Source organism: Oryzias latipes, chromosome 13 (genome assembly GCF_053564925.1).
Source record: "Oryzias latipes strain Hd-rR chromosome 13, Olatipes_Hd-rR_3.1".
Taxonomy (NCBI): Eukaryota; Metazoa; Chordata; class Actinopteri; order Beloniformes; family Adrianichthyidae; genus Oryzias; species Oryzias latipes.
The window spans coordinates 29,983,257-30,002,183 of NC_136249.1; the positions used below are offsets into that span (position 1 = coordinate 29,983,257).

The 18,927-nt window shown below is 39.6% G+C and overlaps 2 protein-coding genes and 1 long non-coding RNA gene across 4 annotated transcripts in view; 2 read left to right on the plus strand and 1 right to left on the minus strand.

Annotated features, from left to right (window-relative positions):
• The first annotated feature begins 3,758 nt into the window (after positions 1–3,758).
• On the plus strand, positions 3,759–9,215 carry nars2 (asparaginyl-tRNA synthetase 2, mitochondrial). The gene is made up of 14 exons (XM_004075277.5): positions 3,759–4,073; positions 4,275–4,384; positions 4,469–4,589; positions 4,689–4,829; positions 4,907–4,987; positions 5,065–5,159; positions 5,261–5,393; positions 7,030–7,128; positions 7,232–7,269; positions 7,351–7,417; positions 7,521–7,658; positions 7,788–7,885; positions 8,942–8,968; positions 9,049–9,215. Exons 1-14 carry the CDS (start codon positions 3,912–3,914, stop codon positions 9,191–9,193), a joined length of 1,455 nt encoding a protein of 484 aa, XP_004075325.2. The 5' UTR covers positions 3,759–3,911; the 3' UTR covers positions 9,194–9,215.
• A 554-nt stretch (positions 9,216–9,769) lies between these two features.
• The window catches only part of gab2 (GRB2-associated binding protein 2), a 42,985-nt gene continuing 33,827 nt past the window's right edge, over positions 9,770–18,927 (plus strand). Inside the window, exon 1 of one of the 2 annotated variants that reach the window (XM_011482305.4) lies at positions 9,770–10,315. In XM_011482305.4, coding sequence (XP_011480607.1) covers positions 10,244–10,315 — 72 coding nt within the window. In that variant the 5' untranslated portion in view covers positions 9,770–10,243. The remainder of the gene's footprint in view (positions 10,316–18,927) is intronic. The other variant, XM_011482304.4, reaches the window with a different exon arrangement.
• Positions 10,562–13,494, minus strand: LOC144981486 (uncharacterized). The gene is made up of 3 exons (XR_013647121.1): positions 13,377–13,494; positions 10,806–10,917; positions 10,562–10,703 (listed from the first exon to the last, which is right to left on the minus strand). It is a non-coding gene; the product is annotated as an uncharacterized LOC144981486 (long non-coding RNA).

Consider the following 18,927-nt stretch of genomic DNA (forward strand, 5'->3'; position numbering starts at 1 on the left):
ATTGAGCATTACAATAAGAAGTTGACCGGGTAACATGGCCGGCCCTCCCTATACGCGAATTACGCAGCCGCGTAGGGCCCCCGTCACCAGCAGGGCCCCGAAGTGGCGACAAAAATTAAATTAAAAAAGACCCAAATCTGGCAACCCATTTCATAGAACTTCCTTACCAACGTGTGCTCTGAATGTTGTGCAAAAGAAAGTTGCCTGCACTTTAATGATCCCCCCTGTCAGCACACATGAACCAATTTGGCAACCCAAATAATGACGTTACACCATTTAGCAACGATTGGTCAACATAATTGCATCTGAGTCTGGCATGGTGTGCATTTACGAGCGCATTTTGTTTCAATAAAGTTGGGGAAAAGAAAAAAAACAGCACATTTTGTCACGCTGATCAAAGCGACAACAAGAAAACGTCATGCCTCAGAGACTTTATCCACCACCAGGAGCTAAAAAAAGATAAAGAACTTCAACATCAATCACAAGGTAAGTTTGGAGGATGTTGGGGCTTTATTTTTACATTATCCAGCATTTCTGTGCAGCTGCGCAATTTACGTAAAATACGAAGCGATCTGAGGTGAAGTTTGCACATAAACGACCCCCTTTGTCGTAATTTCCCATGGAAAACTCGAAAATAATTTTGATACCCAAGTTTCCAAGATGAGGTTGGACATGACCTTCTAAAACGGCGGAAAGTAAAGAAAAGTAAATAATGACAACTAATATGGTGGCTGAAAAATATTTTAACTCACGTTATCGTTTTGTTTCATTGTTTTGCTAACACATATTTAGTGCGTTCTGCATTCTCCGGTTTATTACAGCATAAAAACTGCTGTTTATCTGTTATAGACAGGTAGTCAGGTGGTCTGAGTTTTACAACAATGAGTGTGTCATAAATCTTGCATTGGCATGAAATATGGAAAATAAAAACTACCAAATACATAGGAAATAAAGGTTCTCATCTATAAATGACAAACAAAATAAATGTACTAATTTTAAAATTATGAACATACAAAATAATACAAAAAGAAGTGTATAAAAGGCTTATATTTCCACTTATTCTCAAATTAGTGTTCACGTTTTATTATTTATAAGTAGGTACATTTATTTCTTATTTGTATTTTGCAGTTTTGATTCTACATAATGATGATGTTTTGCACAGTTCCGTCTCAGCCGACAGTTTCTTCTGCTCTCAAAAAGCATCAAAAGTACTGGAGTAGGTGCAGCGTCCACATCCCAAGATGTTCCTGACTTCACTGAAGATTTCATCTCAGGTAATTTTAAAAGCATGTAAAGTAATAAAAAAACAGTGTCTGCATAAACCCTTTTTTTCATAAACAGCAGCTGAAGAGTATGGAGCTCCAAACTGTTCATAATTAAATTAATGAAATATGACCTTATGCAAATATACAATCAAACAATAAACCTCTCATAAATATATCAAAAGATCATGAAATTGTGAAAAACCTGCACACAGATTTTAAATGAGCCACTAAAGTATTATTAGTATTCTGCTAAAGATATTTTATTAGCTTTATCATTGATTATTGTATAATAATAATTCTTGTTTTTTAGCTGCAGAAGAAACTGCTGTCACCACATCTACTGTTGAAAGGAAACATTTGACTGTTTGACTTTTCACTGTTTGCTTTTATTGAAGTTCTGTCTTTTATGTTCCAGGGGCTCCAAGAGAGGCGTATATGGAAGAGGAGCCGACTGGATCCAAAATTCCACCTACCTCAAATCCAGTTGGTCCAGCTGAATGTCTAACCACACTCTCTGATCCAGTAAGAATGGATTTGGTGCAAAGAGGTCCTTTTCAGACTGATAAAGACTGACTTTCCAAACTCCCCCTCATTGAGCTGTTGTTTTCTTTACTTTGGATTGTTTTATAGTTATTTGATTTGCTATTAAGTTGCTGTTTTTAATAAGTTGGAGTTTTGTGAATGTCATTTGTTGACTGCCTAATAATACATTAAAAAATATATATCTATATATCTATATACATTTGTCATTGATTTTTTTTCTTTGCATTTAAAATTTGTTTGGCACCACTTAATGTGCATCCAACATCCAGGCAATATACTGTATTCAATTATTTGGCAGCAACCATAATTCACAAATGTATTAATAGAGATATCTCATTTATATTACAACAACAGTTGCGTTTTTTGGAGCTGCTGACCAGTTAGAGGGCCCACAAATTAAATTTCGCTTAGGGCCCCCAGAAGACCAGGGCCGGCCCTGCCGGGTAAGTTTGAATCCTGAATTTTGCCGTAGTTTTCCTTCCAGAAAAAAAAGTATCGTGAATTATCGCTCCACTCTTAACATAAAAGTATCTAAATGCATATTATTGGGTTTGATGATGGCGTGTTGTAAACAGTCAGTGACAATGAGACCGACATCTGTGTTTCAGGCTGGGGTGTCCTGACAGCTGAGAGGAATCATTATATTGCTGCTTAACTTCATCAGGGTTGACCCAGCATTTAAATAACAAAGTTTTCGCACAAATGAGTCGACTAATGGGGAATACATGCATGATTAAGGATTATTTTTATGTGATTTTAAAAAAAAAAGTCTGTTGTACTGAATAGGGTAAGTCACAGGTTTCAACACCTTACTATCAAAACTAAACCGTCACCTTGTTTCTCTGAATACGTTGAATGATTTGGCTGCTTCCTTAACCCTTGTGCTATCCTAGGCACTGTAACATTGGGAGTTGGGTCATCTAGACCCATTAGACAGTGCGCTGAACCTTTTTTCTTAAATGATTTGTGATCTTCACTGGTGTCCATGAATTACATGAAATCTTTCCCCCTTTATCCACCTTTGTCATGGTAGGGAGAACACGTCAATGTAAGGGTGGGGTCATCTAAGATAGCACAACGGTTAAAAATAATCATTTAATTTCATTTAAGCTTAAGGCTCAGTGTTGCTGTCAAAGAACTGCATCAGTTTTACTTAGATTAACCAGGTCAAAATTTTATTCCATTTTCAGGTTAATTTAAATTATTTTATTCATTTATTTAATTTTCATTTTAAAAAACAGCTTTCATTTACTGTCTCGATTTGATGGTATTCTGAAAGATGGAAAAATGAAATCGTTAACTGTTGTTTTTTTAATCTTTTTTATTTGTATAATTGTTTTAAATTTCTTGTGTTGTGTTGTGTTGTAGTCTTCTTCTTGGCCAGAGATCTGCAGATCTCAGCGGGACTTTTCTGCTTAAACAAACAAACAGAAAATACAAACCAACAAATATATAAATATTTGGTAAAAGGGTAGAAATTACTTTCAAAAAAGATGTTTGAATTACTGTGTAATATAAAAAACTTACCTGTAATTAAAATGTACACTTTGGTTTTTGCACCAATATATGAGTAATTTCTCTGAGGGGAAATGCAATTTTGTATATTTTTTTTAATCACCATGCAAAAGTTTTTTTGTTTTGTTTTTGTCAGAATGGAATAGAATAGAATAGAATAGAATAGAATAGAATAGAATAGAATAGAATAGAATAGAATAGATCTTGGGGAGATTAACTATTTTTAATTGCGTTCTTATATTTTGACTGTATTTAAACTATTTCAAATAATAATTTATATTTATTTGGTTGCAAGATTGTTTTCAAAAGTGTTTGTCTTGTAACTTACCCGCGAAATTCCTCTATTTAAATACTGTCTCCCGGAGGTCTCAAACGCATCACAATGGTCAGTGAACCCTGATAGGTTTTGCCATTACCCACGTGACTTAAACTGGCGTATCAGGATAGACCCAAACAGGAAGTATGGACGCTAGAGCTGAAAGTCAAAAGAGAGCAAGATTCCTAAAACAGAACCGTTTAGAAGCCCGGTTTTTACTGTAAGATGTGTCTTTAGCTTCTCGTTTTTGCTCATAAAATTTAGCAGTGGAGATGATGTTTCAAACGGTTACGAGGGCCCTTCTTTTGTCATCAATGACACCAGTTTGCCGTTCGGGTGTCACTGTCAGGCGTTACTGCATGAAGAATCCAACTAAACTTCGCGTTTCTGAAGCTTTTTTAGATGCTCAAGTGGGAGAAAATGTCCGAATTCAGGTAACACTAATGCATTACTAACATATTTGTAAGTTATCTGGTGTTTAATAGTTAAAGTAATGTCTGTTTTTTAAGAAGAACTGCACTCATAACGAAGTTATTCATTTTAATTGTAGAACTGTTGAAGCATGTGCTTTACCTTTATTTATACACTCTGATTGAATTAAATTAGTGACATAATGCTTGACTTTTGTGTTTTAGGGATGGGTCCGCTCCTTTCGACCCCAAAAACAGAATCTTTTCCTGCATGTGAACGATGGAAGCTCTCTGAAGTCCTTACAAGTTATCGCTCCAGCAGGGATGAACGATCCGTAAGCACTCCCGGTAGTTTTTGCCCAAACATCTTCCATGTGTCCGATGCGTTTGAGTCTGAGGCATGTTCCGCTCGGCTGCAGGTTGCTCGGCTTCGGCTGTGCTGTTGAAGTCAAAGGGATCCTGAAGAAAAGTCCCCACTCCAAGCAGCCGGTCGAGCTGGAAGCCGAACAGATCCGGGTCATTGGAGAATGCAACCCAGTGGTAGGTAGTGATGAGGAGCTCAGTACTATTCCACATATCCGTCAGTAAGAGGACTCATTCCCATGAATAAAACTCGGAGGATTGGCTCTTGTCTTTTAGGATTTCCCCTTTAAAATCAAAGAGCGCCACAGCCTCGAGTACATCCGCCAGTTTCTTCACCTCAGGTGTCGAACAAATGCCTTCAGCTCTCTTCTGAGGATACGAAGTGAGGCCACCGCTGCTGTCCATTCTTATTTTAAGGTGAGAACTTTCTTTTTTACAAAGTACAGCAACTGTTTTATGCTTTATATTGTTATTGCTTTTTTCATTTTCTTCAGAACAATGGTTTTTTACTGATTCACACTCCAACTATCACCTCTAATGACTGTGAAGGAGCAGGAGAGCTCTTCCAGGTGGAGGTAGGACAAGGAATCTCCTGGTTTTGGATCACCGGGAGTCCCAGTGACTCCTTAAGTTGACCTAACTCTCTCCACAGCCGCCAGGCACGACGTTTGCAAATGAAGGGAGTTTTTTTTCTGTACCGGTGTACCTGACTGTATCAGGACAGCTGCATTTAGAGGTCATGTCAGGGTCAGATCAACTTTTTCTGTTAAAATACATATGAATGTTTTCAAAGTGAAGTCTCTTTTTTAGGTTTAATTCATCTTTGTGGATGTTTTTAATCCTTGCAGAGCATTTCCTAGAGTTTACACGTTTGGGCCGACTTTCCGGGCAGAAAACTCCCAGAGCCGACGTCACCTGGCAGAGTTCTTCATGGTGGAGGCGGAAATCTCCTTCACAGAATCCATCGAGGATCTGACCAAGGTGTGGAAAAGCGCTCTCGCACAGACCTGATCTCCATTCAACTCAATTCAGTTTTATTTATGTCGCCCAATATTACAGCACATTTGGCTCAACGGGCTTCACTAATTGTACAAAACCAAAAAAATCGGTTATAAAAAGGCCCGCACAATAAATCGCAAATACATATCGCAAAAGACGGCGCAAATTGTAATACATTTTTACCTTAAATGTGCTACAATAATCGTATGGCAGCTTGAAGTATTTAATGAATCAAATGAATCCATTTATGCATTTGACCAATCGGATGGAGGCCTTAACGTTGTTGATCAGTTGGATGGAGCTCTTTCATGTTAGATCTCCGCCTCCTATGCACGATTATGCCATGTGGAGTATAATTATAGTTATATTGACTCTTATTTAAATCAAACTGTTGCAGTGAAATGGAATTGATGTTTTTGGTTGTTTTGCTATTTGTTCATGTGTCACAAGTTATATCGTCATCGCAATATTGATCACTAATATCGCATATCGCAAGTTTTCCTCATATCATGCAGCCCTAGATATTAAATACAATAGCTGATTGCTAAACTAAACAGACTAGGCTAAACTGGGCATCGTGCTCAGACCCGCCTTCCCGGTAAGGAAAAACTCCTGGGGGGAAAAAACAATTCCAGAAAAAAAAGAAGAAGAAACCTCAGGGGTGTCCACATAAAGGAGGGATCCACCTCCAGGACGGACAGGCGATGTACCAGAACTCTTAGAGAAGAATTATCTTATCTAACCCTACAACTACATATCTAAATAGTTCAGCAGATGGGCTTCATCCAGATGGGAGGGCTGGGGGCGCAAGATGGGCTAGAGGCGGGGTTCACGGCCAAATGTTTATAAAAAGATATGCTGATATGAAACTTAATCAATGGTTGGATAGTATATTTGGGTTCATATGTTTGTAAATCTGACTCTGACAGAGTCGGTGCCTCACGCTGAGGTGTACCACAGGGCTCTGTGCTGGAGCCCTGTTTTTCCAAGTCTTGCTTTAATCCATTAGGTAACACTATTGGGTGTTACGCAGCATTATTTAATGCTGATGACCTTCACCACCCTGCACATGGCACCAGTCTGTCACAAGGCTTTTTTGAAAATAATAAAAGTTAATTTTGTTATTAGGTTCACAATAGGTCAAATAAAAGTGATTGCAGTTATCTGTGAGAGAATAATTGTTTGAAGTTCTACTCTGATCCTCTTTTCATCTATTTTCAAAGCGTTCCCGGTGGTCTTTTCATTGTGATTATGCCGTTTTTAGCCAAAACAAAAAACCTGTGTCGTTTCCTAGGACATAGTTTCTGCAGAGTAGCAGCAGTAGTAAATAAGAAATTCACCTTTGAGTTGTGGGCGGAACTGTCGGTGCGGAGCAACTTCCCTCTTCCGATCACGAGCAGGGAGCTTGTGACCCGTTGTACGTAACAAATAAGTTCTTTTTCAAACGGCAGTTTTTTCGCCTGATAATCATTTGAACAAAGAAATCCTCAGAAGCAGTTTTAGGCTTAATATCTGTCCTCCATCATGAGAAAAATGCCACAAGAGGGTGTTCCAAACACCTTTTCATGGGACTGCGTCTTTAAATCTGTGTAATGATGACACTTTGCCTGTCCTTTAGGTCATGGAGGAGCTGTTCAGGTCAGTCACAGAGTCTGTGCTGGCTCACTGTGAGGAGGATGTGGATTTGTTTCACAAATACGTGGCTCCTGGACACAGGGTGAGTCCTGAAGGACACTCGTATGCTCAACCCCGGCTCCTTCCAGGGAGCAGCTGCATCTGACTTCATCATTATCTCAGCTTACATATTTCTGCACCTCAAGGACACCTTGGACGACATGCTGAGGAAGAGCTTTCCTGTGTGAGTTTTGCTTGTACGAACACATAAATCAAAGATGAAGAGAGCCGAATTTTGAAGGTCTTGAATGTTGTGTTCTTTTAGGATAACCTACACTGAAGCCATTGACATCCTGAAGCGCAGTTCGGAAACTTTTACCTTCCCCACCGATGTACGTTTTTGTTTTTTTTTTCTCCCTGATATCCGATGCGTTTCTGCTGCAAGCCTTTTCCCTCCACAGATGTCCACGCTGACCTCGCTCTTCTTCTCCTCAGTGGGGTTGTGACCTGATGACAGAACACGAGAAGTTCCTGGTGAAACATTGCGGCAACATTCCAGTGTTTGTCACTGATTACCCCTATGACCTGAAGCCCTTTTATGCAAGAGACAACCAGGACCATCCCAAGCATACAGTAAGACGGGGGTTACCCTGTCAAGGCGCCGCCGATTCAAAATCAATGATTTAACGGCTCGTTTCCGCCCTCGTGGTGCCAGGTGGGTCATTGCAGGGGATTTGCATAACAGAGGTTGTTTGTGTGCAGGCAGCTGCAGTGGACCTCCTCGTGCCAGGAGTCGGAGAGCTCTGCGGGGGCTCGCTCAGAGAGGAGAGGCTGGATCTGCTGAGGTCTCGGCTGGGAGAGTAAGAATGCACACTGCAGGGGATGTGGGGAGGCTGCTGCACCCGTACCGCCGCCGGCACCGGCAGCACTCGGGCTTTCGGGGGAAAAAAATTCATTTTTGTTTGTACGCCCATCAGGTCCTGTACGACATCTTTATGTCTTTGTGTGACATAAATCTTCATGTTTTTGGATTTGTTGTCCTTTAGTTTTCCAAAATTGATTCTACAGGTTAATGTTTTTGAGTAAAACAACATTTATATTTTCAAATACACTGCCAAAACTGAATCTTCAGAAAGTAAAAATACCCTTTTTTCAAGAAAAAATGTCTTATGTCTTATAAAGAACGTTTTTCAATAGTTGAACCCCTCAACCCATCAATTTATTTCCAGCTATTAAAAATACTTTGTTATACCTTCCTAGCTATACTATATTAAGGTAATTTTGGAGCTGAAGTGGTTTGATGCATATTTGAATCAATAGGGGGGCAATTGTTTTCTTAAATAAGAGTTATTGATAAGACCATTTTTCTTACCCCATTGGCAGATTTGTTTTGCTTATTTAAAGAAAATCTGCCAATGGGGTAAGAATTTCTGACCTATTTGAAGGGGCCTGCTTCTGTATTAACATAATTGCATACAGTACAGACCAAAAGGTTGGACACACCTTCTTATTCAAATGAATGGGAAGGCGTGTCCAACCTTAAGTCTGTTCTGTACATATTTGAAATGGGAACATTAACTTACAGCATATATTTGCATTAGTTAAGGGGTCAAATGGGTTTTGTGAAAATGTTAAGAAAATAAGTTGTTATTCATTCTTTAAAAACAGAATAACGATGTGTTGACTGAATACGTCTTGATGTGTTTTTGCAAACTTTCAACTAATCTTGATTACAGAAGTACTTGGAGTAACTAGTATCTTGGTTTATATGGTCCTGCTGCAAGGAAACAATATATTTGTATCGTGTCTTGTATTTTTTTCACAAAGAAAATTTTGAAGGTTGTACAATTTTTTTTTAATCCATTATGTTAAAAAAAACTTTATTAGCCCTTGGGTAATTGTATTTATCTTTTTAGGTGTGGTTTAGAAGACACCTACAGCTGGTAAGAACATTTCTATACATAAATGACATTTTACCAATAATTATTTCTTTATGATTTTCTTTTTTTTAATGGATTTGCAGGTATCTGGACTTGAGACGGTTTGGCTCGGTTCCTCATGGTGGCTTCGGATTGGGGTTTGAGAGATATTTACAGTGCATTCTTGGTGTCGACAACATCAAGGATGTTATTCCTTTTCCGAGATTTTCCCATTCTTGTCTCCTTTAAAATAAAAATATTAAAATAAAAAGGTTTGAGCTTTCATTTATATTATTCTGTGAAACTTGATTTAATTTAAAAAATATATACTGGATGTTTAAGATGAAACATTTTGTTTAAGATGAAACATTTTATAAAAAAATCAGCTTAAGGCACTACATAAGGTTCATTTTGAAGGGTATTTGGTGAAATTCTTTAAGTAAGGAATAGTCTATTTGGAAGAGCAGCCTGCAGAACTAGACTTGGTGGGAGTGACCATCTTTTATGACACTTTAGAAGACAGAAAAGAAACAAGTGCTGGAAAAATCTACAAAAAGATGAATGTAAGATGTTAAAAATAGCCATTAGAAAGATTACACGTGTGTTCAATGTGTACGTCTTATTCCCACCACCAGGTGGTGCTGTTTCTCATTCAATAAAATGGACTAGCTAATAGTTTTTAATTAGCTTTGCTAAATTAGTTTATTTTACCTTAATTTAAAGCACAAATACTAAACAGATGATTAATTAATAATTGTTAGTGATTATAGTACCCATGGATGTACTTCTTTTTATTTCCGAATTAATTTTGTAAAGGGATTTAAACGAAATTGAGACGTTAACTTAAAGCTTTCGTGGCGCGTGCGTTTTTTTTAAACATAGGAGGGAGTTAGCGTAGTCGTCGTCGTCGTTTTGCTGCAAGCTGTTCTTCCATCCTGTTCATCCCAGCAGCCCATCCCTCCCTCTGTGGGCGTGGTGTGAATTGGGAAAACAAACTGCAGACGCGCTTTGGCACTTCCTCACGCCGCATCAGTGAAGTTTCTCCGCCGTACTTTCCTCCGCCGCACAGTCGCAGAGCGTGCCGAGAAAAACCCAGCACCGACCCGGTAAACGGAGGGGTTGCGTCTTCGGCCCGCCGGCACGGGTCCTGACCGCCATCCAATGGGGGGAGCGGGCTGCAGCAGTGAGAGCCGAGCGCCGACAGCAGAGTGAGCGGGCGGGCCCTCAGGAGCCGTCATGTTCTGGTGACGGGTTGTCTTTTTTTTTTTTTTTCTTTTTTGAGCGAAAGAAGAAGCAGACATGAGCGGCGGGGAGATCATCTTCCAGGGCTGGCTCCGAAAATCCCCCCCGGAGAAGAAACTCCGGAGATACGTGAGTAAAAAGTTTACCCGGCTTTGGCTTTTCTTCTTCTTTTCTTTTTTTTCTGGCTGCACCAACCGTCAGCTTTGAAGCCCGGTTGCAGCAGGTGCAGCATCTCTTCTGCGCAACTGCAAACAAACATTTGTGAACTAGAAGGTCATCCATGGGTGTGTGTGTGGGGGGGGGGGTTAATAAGCCTGTGTAATACCTGACAGCTGCTGCAGATTTGGACTAAACAGCCCCTCAAACTGTCATCTGGCCCCATCCTGGTATGATGAGCTCATGTCTGATCAGGCGTGATGCTGCTGGTTTTCAGAACTCCACCAATGGTTGCAGCTGAGAGTTAAAGGCCCAGGCTGGAGGATGCAGTGTTTGCATCCAGAGCTGGCCTCTTGTTGGGCTGCAAATCAGATAATAGGATTTATGGAGGCTGATGGAGGAACCATGAGACAATCTCTCTATAAATACAGCTGTCTGCTGTTTATGTTTGGTGTTGCATTACTGGGGCTCTCCAGGTTCCTGCTGGCTGACTCTACTATGATGTCACCCTCTTTGCACGTCTTCAACCGCGGCCCTCTCATCCTGTATTTTTTTGTTTTCCTCATTGTCCTCCACTTAAAGTTTACACAGCGGGAGATTGGGGGGAGGAAAAAACAACAAGAACTTTTTAGAACAACAGCAGAGAAGCTGGACAAGGACGGATAAAGCTGACATTATCATCCGCACAACAACCTCAACGGAGTCAGAAAAAAGTCATGAGACGGCGTCCTGTGCAGGCAGACTTGTGAAATGCGCTAATCTGTCCATTCCAAATTCCTTCCACTTCAACTCAAAGTATGAACAATTGAATCCATTTACTCAGCAGGATCGCTGTCATCTGACAACCTTAAAGACCCACTCGGATGGAAATGGTCTTTTTGGGGTTTTTAACATGTTTTTCTGAGGATGGAGGACACGTTTTAAGAAAATTAAGCTCAAAATTCACATTTCTGAGTGTTTCTGTATTCAAAAATTTCTGAATCAGGAGAAATGAAATGAAAACATGCCTTTTGAAAAAGATGGTAGAAAATACACTGGGCTCCCTGCTTGACTCCATTCTGATGCATCGGCTTGTAGACGCCTTGATCCATATTCTGTATTTGCTGCCCTTTTAGGTGAACTTAAAAGCCTTCTTTCTCTTAAAAAAAAACTAGTGCACCTTATATATGGATAAATTCTGGTTGTTAATGATGTTAAAGAGATTTTCAGAGGCACACAGCTCTCTGTCATAATGTCAGTCATTTTGTTTTACAAGTTCCAAACATGGTTGGGTGTTATTGTAAATACGCTTACGCGGCTAATGTGGTCACCGGTGTCAGACTGTTTTATTTATTTAGTTATTTGTTTATTTTTACACGCTACTACTGAGGTCGGAAGTTATCATAGTCACATTAACTCAGACATGCAATTTTAAGCTTAATTTTCTTTATATATGCTCATCATTATTAGAAAAATGCCGCAAGAACACGTTAAAAACACGATTTTCATCATACTGGGTCTTTAAAAACATGATGTATTTGTTTCAAGGAAGTGTAAAAAAAAAGAATTTTTTTCCATTTCAAAGTGATCACCTTTTAGTTCTTTGCAGCTTATATATGACATAAGTTTGAAAACGGTCAATCATTCAGCCAATCATTGATGGTGCGTCTTATATTCCTGGGTGCTCTAGAGTGCAGAAAATACGTCTTTGTTTTCCTCGTCTGACCTGGCATTTGGCTCAAAACTGTACGGCTGGACAGCTCCAATACTGCTCACCATTTCTGTTGCCCCTGTATTGTTAGGTTGGAGGTGTGAGGGGCTGTAAGCTGGTGGGAGTGAATGTAAACAGAGAACTCTCGGTTATGAGTGACAGGAAAGGGGGGGTGGCTCGGAGACAAATTTCTAATGAACTACTGCTGCTTTGTAGAAACTATGTCCATTGATATGACTTGTAAATATTGGGCTATATAACTACAATTGAGTTGAATGTGTCCAAGACAACGTTACAGGTTTTTGGGTTTTTGGCTAAAAACAGCATAAATGTATTAAAAAAAGACCCTGGGGAAGGCTTTTACAATAAATCAAAATCGGAGTGCTCCCTTATCCAAAGCGACATGTTGAACTAATCATTCTACAGGTAAAGGATGCTTTAAATCCACTCGTAGATTATTATTTAGAAGTTTAATGACAGCTCTCCCTGTCAATAAACAACCGCTTTCCTCTGTCCGGAAGAGGCCGGTTCTCGTCAATCTTTAAGTTGTGAAATACTAGCAAAGCAAAGTTAAGCCCCTTGCGGTTGATGCTAAACTCCACACACAAAAAAAAACTTGCATTTCCTGCATGATATTCATGCAAATTGTATGCAAACTAGGACAGGAAAAAAAAAGCCCGGATGCAGACGACGGCGAGGACAGGAGACTGCATTCACTGGAACCGGCGTGCCCAGACCGTGTTGTGTGTTTACTAATTGTTTACAAATGCGATTAAGTCTCGGCGGTGACTCACTGACTCTACAACAGCTCCTTTTTTTGCTGCACAAACACATGATGAGAATACGCATGCTGCCCCCCCCCCCCCCCCCATCCTCTCCATTCCTCAAGCATGTGACAACGGCACTGCAGACAGCTTAAGTCAATTTTCACATACATTTGCACAAAATAAGAAAAACAGTTGGAGTTTATCTCCTTGTGGAGGAGGGCTCAGGTTCCAGGGGTGGGTGGGGTGGGAGGGAGGTGTTGCTTTTTTTGAACAATGTCCAGAGAAAGGCAAAGGAACATGAAAACAAGCGGCGGTCGACTCCGGCGCGGTTCACTCGGGGTCGATTGACGGGATTCCACCTTATCTGCAGCCCCTCCCCCCTGCTAGCAATCATTAGCGCCCATCTTTCTGGCGTTCCTATTAACGCCGCTGTGCGGTAAACAAGTCCAGGGCGCTGAATGCCTCCTGTTGTGTCTCGCACAGCACAAACATGCCTGTTCAAATGCAGCAAGACATGACACATTCCAGACAGATCATATCACAGAGGTGATGTCTGCTGCTGCTGCTCCTCGCTTACCGTTTCTCATGGTTGGTCCCCGGTGGAGGGGACTGGGTTGGTCACTTATTTATTAATTTTTTTTTTGCAGCCCGAGTCCCACTGTCAGCTGCCGGCTGGGCTGTTGTTTTGCAGAGGGGCTTTGGGAAGTCCTTGCCCTCAGAGGTCAACTCTGAGCGCCTCCCAGTTCCTGCTTTGACAGACACCCAGCGCTCACACAGGCTTTTTCCTTGTTCCATTTCATCTGTGGGGCCTGTCCCCAATAGCTGCAAAAAAGATGGAAGGGGGGGTATGCTCCCTTCACTTAAACGGACCCTTGTGGGGCTGCAGCCCATAACCAGTCGCTGTCAGTTCCAATTTTCTTTGAACGTCGTCTTTCAACGTTTGTTAGCGGTTGATCGTTTCGGCAGTGCCAAAATTCTCCATTTCTTTTTCTCCACACAGAGAACCTTTGTCACAATTTCCCGCCCTTTGCCATGAACTCCTGAGTTTGGCATGTGGGCTTTTGCTCCAAAGCGTAATTATTTCAGCACTCGCAGATGCCAAACTTCCTCTGGATGGTACCTTCAGGAAGTGTTTTGGACAGAGGTCCCATAACAAGGAAAGAAATCAAATTGGGCTGTGACTATATAAATGTCTTTCCATCTATCAAGACTTTATCTGCTGAGCTAAAAATAGTCTGGTTCCTCAGGAAATTAGATCTGATAGAATTTGTTTTTTTCTTTTCACTCGTGATTTGAATGAGTGGTGCCAATCTTTTTGCTTATTTGCTAAACTAACGCTGGGGTCATGACTTAGTTTAATGGATCGAATAAAAAAAAAAGACAAGTAACAACAGCGTGAGTGAGTTGATTTGGAATTTTTTCTCTTTTAAAAAAATAAAAAGATAAAAAGCAAGGAAAGTGGTCTTCCGGTAGGATAATTAGTTTTCATTTAATTTTGCATTAACTTCCTGTTTGAAGCCTGTTTAAAAACGAAAGTAGCTGGAGTGAGGTCAGTTCACCGGGTTACTTCCAGGCAGTTTGATAACCAAACAAGTCAGTTCACATTCAGTTCTATGTATAGCAGCGTATCTCTAAAATGCTCACAGACGGGTTTTAAAAAAATCTTTTACCTGTGTGGTTGGATGAAAATAGTCAAAGTCAAGGTGATGCCACAAAGTGGAATTTTGATTGACAGGTTGAATCCACTGTCCCGCCTTTTTTCCACTTCTTTGAAAAAGGGTTACATTTAGTGACTCTGTTGGTTTTAAACTTTTAACACTAAAGTTTTAGCTCCAGTGTTTTCTTTCTTTTCACTGAGCTAAACTCTTCAACCGTTGATGCAATTCATGTAATTCCAGGTGATTCTGAAGTGCAGAAAGAGCAGCCTTGTGCTGATATGCAACACTGTACAGCAGTAAAATGCTTCCGCAATCGAATACGTAACGCGTTACCAACGTAAAGGGTTGCATGACGGTGCAAATTTGTCTAGAAATTTAGGAGAAATCGGTGACATCTCTGATGTTAAAGGGTTAAATCAGGCTAATACAAACTAATAGGTGTCATCACACACTGAAGCCATTGTTTTCAATCGGGATAGGGTCATAAATAAGAGTAAGAACCACTTTTTCATACATAACCTAAAAAAATGGACTTAAAAAGCCAAGTATCTAAAGTTTTTACATTGACGGTTAAAAGAATGAGCATGTCCCAGATTGTAAAGTTTTTAAATTTCCAATTGAAATGAATGCAAACATTTAAGAAAAAAAATCATACTTGTTTGTCTGTATTGTTGTTTGTTTGTTTGTTTAAGACGGAGACAGCATATATTTAATGTAACAGTTAAATATGCAAGATTATAGCTTTATACCAATCTCCATCTTTAGTCCTTATATTGTTAGCATGTTTTTTTTACATTCAGACTTAAAGACCTGCTCTGATCACCATTTGATCTATTGTAAATAATATAATACGATAAAAAGTCATCTTTTAATTGAGATTTTGCTGTTTTTAGACAAAATAAAAAAAATCTGGCGTTTTCTTGGACAGCTTCTGTAGTTTATTAAGCCGCGGTCGCACCGAACGCGATTCACGCGGCAGAGCCGTTCAGTTTTAATTGATCTGTGCCGCCATTTAAGCGTCGGGCACTGACTGCGCGTCGGTCCGGAAGGAGTGCAGTTTGAGCAACGTAGCGCAGTTAAAAATCAGAACTTTGGCGAGGATGACGCAACACGTCATCCAATCAGGGACTCACTTTTGGGCACGTGACGTGTTGACTGGCACAATCGGTGGGTGGAGTCCAACCTAACCTAACAGGATTTGATTGTTCTCCTCCTTAACTTTATGATATTGTTCTTATTTTAAATGAAAAACAATAAATGGTCTTCTAATTTTATTCATACTTTTATTTTTTCCCTCCTCCAGCTATTGGGGGACAGCAAGTCGTCAAACTGGGTCACAGAGTTGAAATCCGTAGAAAGCGGCCGTCATTCAGATGCGGGGTGAAGCTCATCTTTACGGGAGAGTCTCTGAACGATGTCAGGAATCCAGACATCGTTCAAAGACGTGATTACTGATGCTTCTGTAGAGCTCTTAAAAAAAGAAATCAACCTGATCTCTCAACATCATCCGTGCTTTCCATGCGTTGTAAATGAGATATAATGATATAATGATCAACCCCCCCCTTCCTGTCACTCATATCTGAGAAGTCAGAGCAGGCTGCTTCTGGCTCACCCAGCGTAGTGTCTATGCCACAAATTTATAAAAAAAAAACATTTTCTGCTCCTGATTCACAACAATTTGGACAAAGAAATACTTAGAAATACAATTTTAAGCTTAATTTCTTTATTTATGTCCATTATCAGAAAAATGCCAGAAGAACATGTTAAAAAGACGATTTTCATTGCATTGGATCTTTGAAAATATGATGTTTTGTTTCATTTGTTTCAAGGAAGTCTAAAAAAAGCAAGGCAGTGCTATAAGCTGCATCATCAGAATGTTCATTTTCTTAAAGAGATTTGGACTTTCCCATTCTACGTGATCTCACTTAAGTAACACTTGTGGTTAACAAATGCATCCGATAGCATCTGAAACGCTGGTATTTGTCTTGATAGTGTGACAGAAATAGCTTCAAATATTCAAATAAAGAAAAAGGCTGAAAAATATGTTTCTTGTTTTCCTGAGAAGTGCATTACTGTTGTAGGAGTTGGCAATGTGGAACGTAAGAACCTCTTGCCTGTGGTTGTGCACGTGGTGGCAGCGTTCAAAATGAAAACTGCTATGAGCATATGTGGGTTTTTTCTGCATCACAGATAGAAAAAAAAAAAAAGATCACAAAAGCTGATAAAAACAGAAACCAGCTTTTCTGTAGTTACACATTTGTGCAGCTGTAAAATCAAATATTTTCTTTGCTTAGTCTTTCAAGTTCTTCACATGAAAACTTTTCTGCTTGAGGTTCACAATGTCTGCGTAGGTTTTGTTTTTCTGAGGGTTCGAAAACAGATGGGTTATTCTTGTTTTTCTCTTAGGGAAGTAACTTTTTTTTCAATTCTTAGTTTTGGATAAAATGAAACTTGCGTGTTAAAGTCTGGGTCTGTGATTTAAACAAAGAACATTTCTTGTTACTTTTATATAAACAGTATAGTTTTAAACTGGTTAATTCAATAACTACCTTAATATTTTAATTTTAAAGTTCAGTTCTTTTGTCGCTTTTTAAATTGTCAGACACATTTTGCTCTCTAAGTTGCAGGAAATCCTTTTTTTTCTTTCAGTTGACATGATGTAGAGAGCTTGACGTTCAGGATTTGGTACTGAAGCTACCAATGACACATTCTGTCCGTCATCATCACCAATTTAAAAAATAAAGTCCTACATTTTTGGTCAATGAACCCAAAACACATGAGACATTGAATGACATACTAACCGTGCGCTGGATTGATTTATTTTTTAACATTATTGTGGTCTTTCGTTGTAGAGTTTCACTTAACATGTGGGACGGCCGGTTTGGATTTGACTGTTCCAAAAGTTTGCATGTTTAGCTGACAGTTGCTCTGGGTTTGCAAACGCCCTTCAGCCAAAAAAAAAAAAATCATGCTTAGCCTGCAGTGATGAAGTCCAAGGATCAGACTTCTCCTAAAAATGTAAAAGTTTCTGCTTTTCAGTTTTAGATTAGATGAGTCTATGCCTCCTTACAAATCAGTATCTTGCCTTCAAAAAGGCACAGATCTTTCTAGGTAAATTTGAATCCAGTTTTTGAAGGAACTTGGCTGGTAGGTTAATCCAAACACCACAGAGAACTTCCCATAGATCTTCTGTGGATGTTGATGATGTGGCAACCCAGGGCTCTGTGGTGACCATGCCATCACCTCTAGAACTTCTTATTCTTCTTCACACTGAAGATAGCTCTCTTAAGACCCACTCTGATAAAAACAGTGTTTTTGTTTTTTTAACATGTTTGTGATATTGTCTGATAACTGAGGGAGTCTTCGTTTTCCTCGTCTTAGCTGGCATCTGGCTTAAAGCTGTACGCCTGGATATTTCCAATATTGCTCGGCCTTTTTGTTGCACCGGTAATGTTAAGTTGGGGTGTGAGAGGGGCTGTAAGCTAGTGGGAGAACGTGTAAACAGATAGCTCAGTTATTGCTCTGCACCAACAGTCCTGCCCACAACTAATAGGCAAATTTCGAAAGAACTACATCCGCTCTGCAGAAACTATGTCCTAGAAAAACGACACAGGTTTTTTGTTGTTGTAATTTTGTCTAAAAACAGGATAATCATAACTAAAAGACCACTGGGAACACTTGAAAATAGATCAAAAGATGATTAAAGTCGAACTTTTAGGACTTTTGGTGCAAATTTGGTGCAATTCTTACGCCTCTTCATGTTTTTGTATGATGGGTTAGTATCTGTTTGTATTGTATGAGCATTGAGGACTCTATTAATCTTGACCAATTCTGTATTGACAGAAATGTAGCACCAAAACACTGTTGCTTGCACTCATGTTTATACCACTATCCAGTCCTTCGGCAAACAGTCTTCTGCTACGTCCAAATAGACTAGATTTTCACTCCTCAGTCCAAAACAACTGCTACGTTTTTTTCTACACCTCAGTTCTTTTGTGTTCATGCATACTTGATTCGTTGGCCTTGTTTTCTCGTTGGAGGTGTGACTTTTTGGCCACAACCTTTCCATAAAGACCACTTCTGATTAGAGTTCTTCAGTCTGTAAATGAGCATATTTGGTTTCTGCCAGTTCTGAGGTGATGGCTCTGCTGCTCATCTTCCAATTTCATAGGGTAATAAGTATGGCCGCACAAGATGAGGAAAACCCGCATTTTGCGATATTAGTGATCAATATTGCGATGATGATATAACTTGCGATACACAAACAAATAGCAAAACAACAATTTCACTGCAACAGTTTATTTAAATAAGAGTTAACCATAGACTACACAGGAGGCTAATATCTAACATAAAATAGCTCCATCCGATTGGTCAACATCGTGAAGGCGTCCATCCGATTGGTCAAATGCATAAAGGGATTTATTTGATCCGTTAATTACTTCAAGCTGGCATAAGATTGTTTTAGCACAT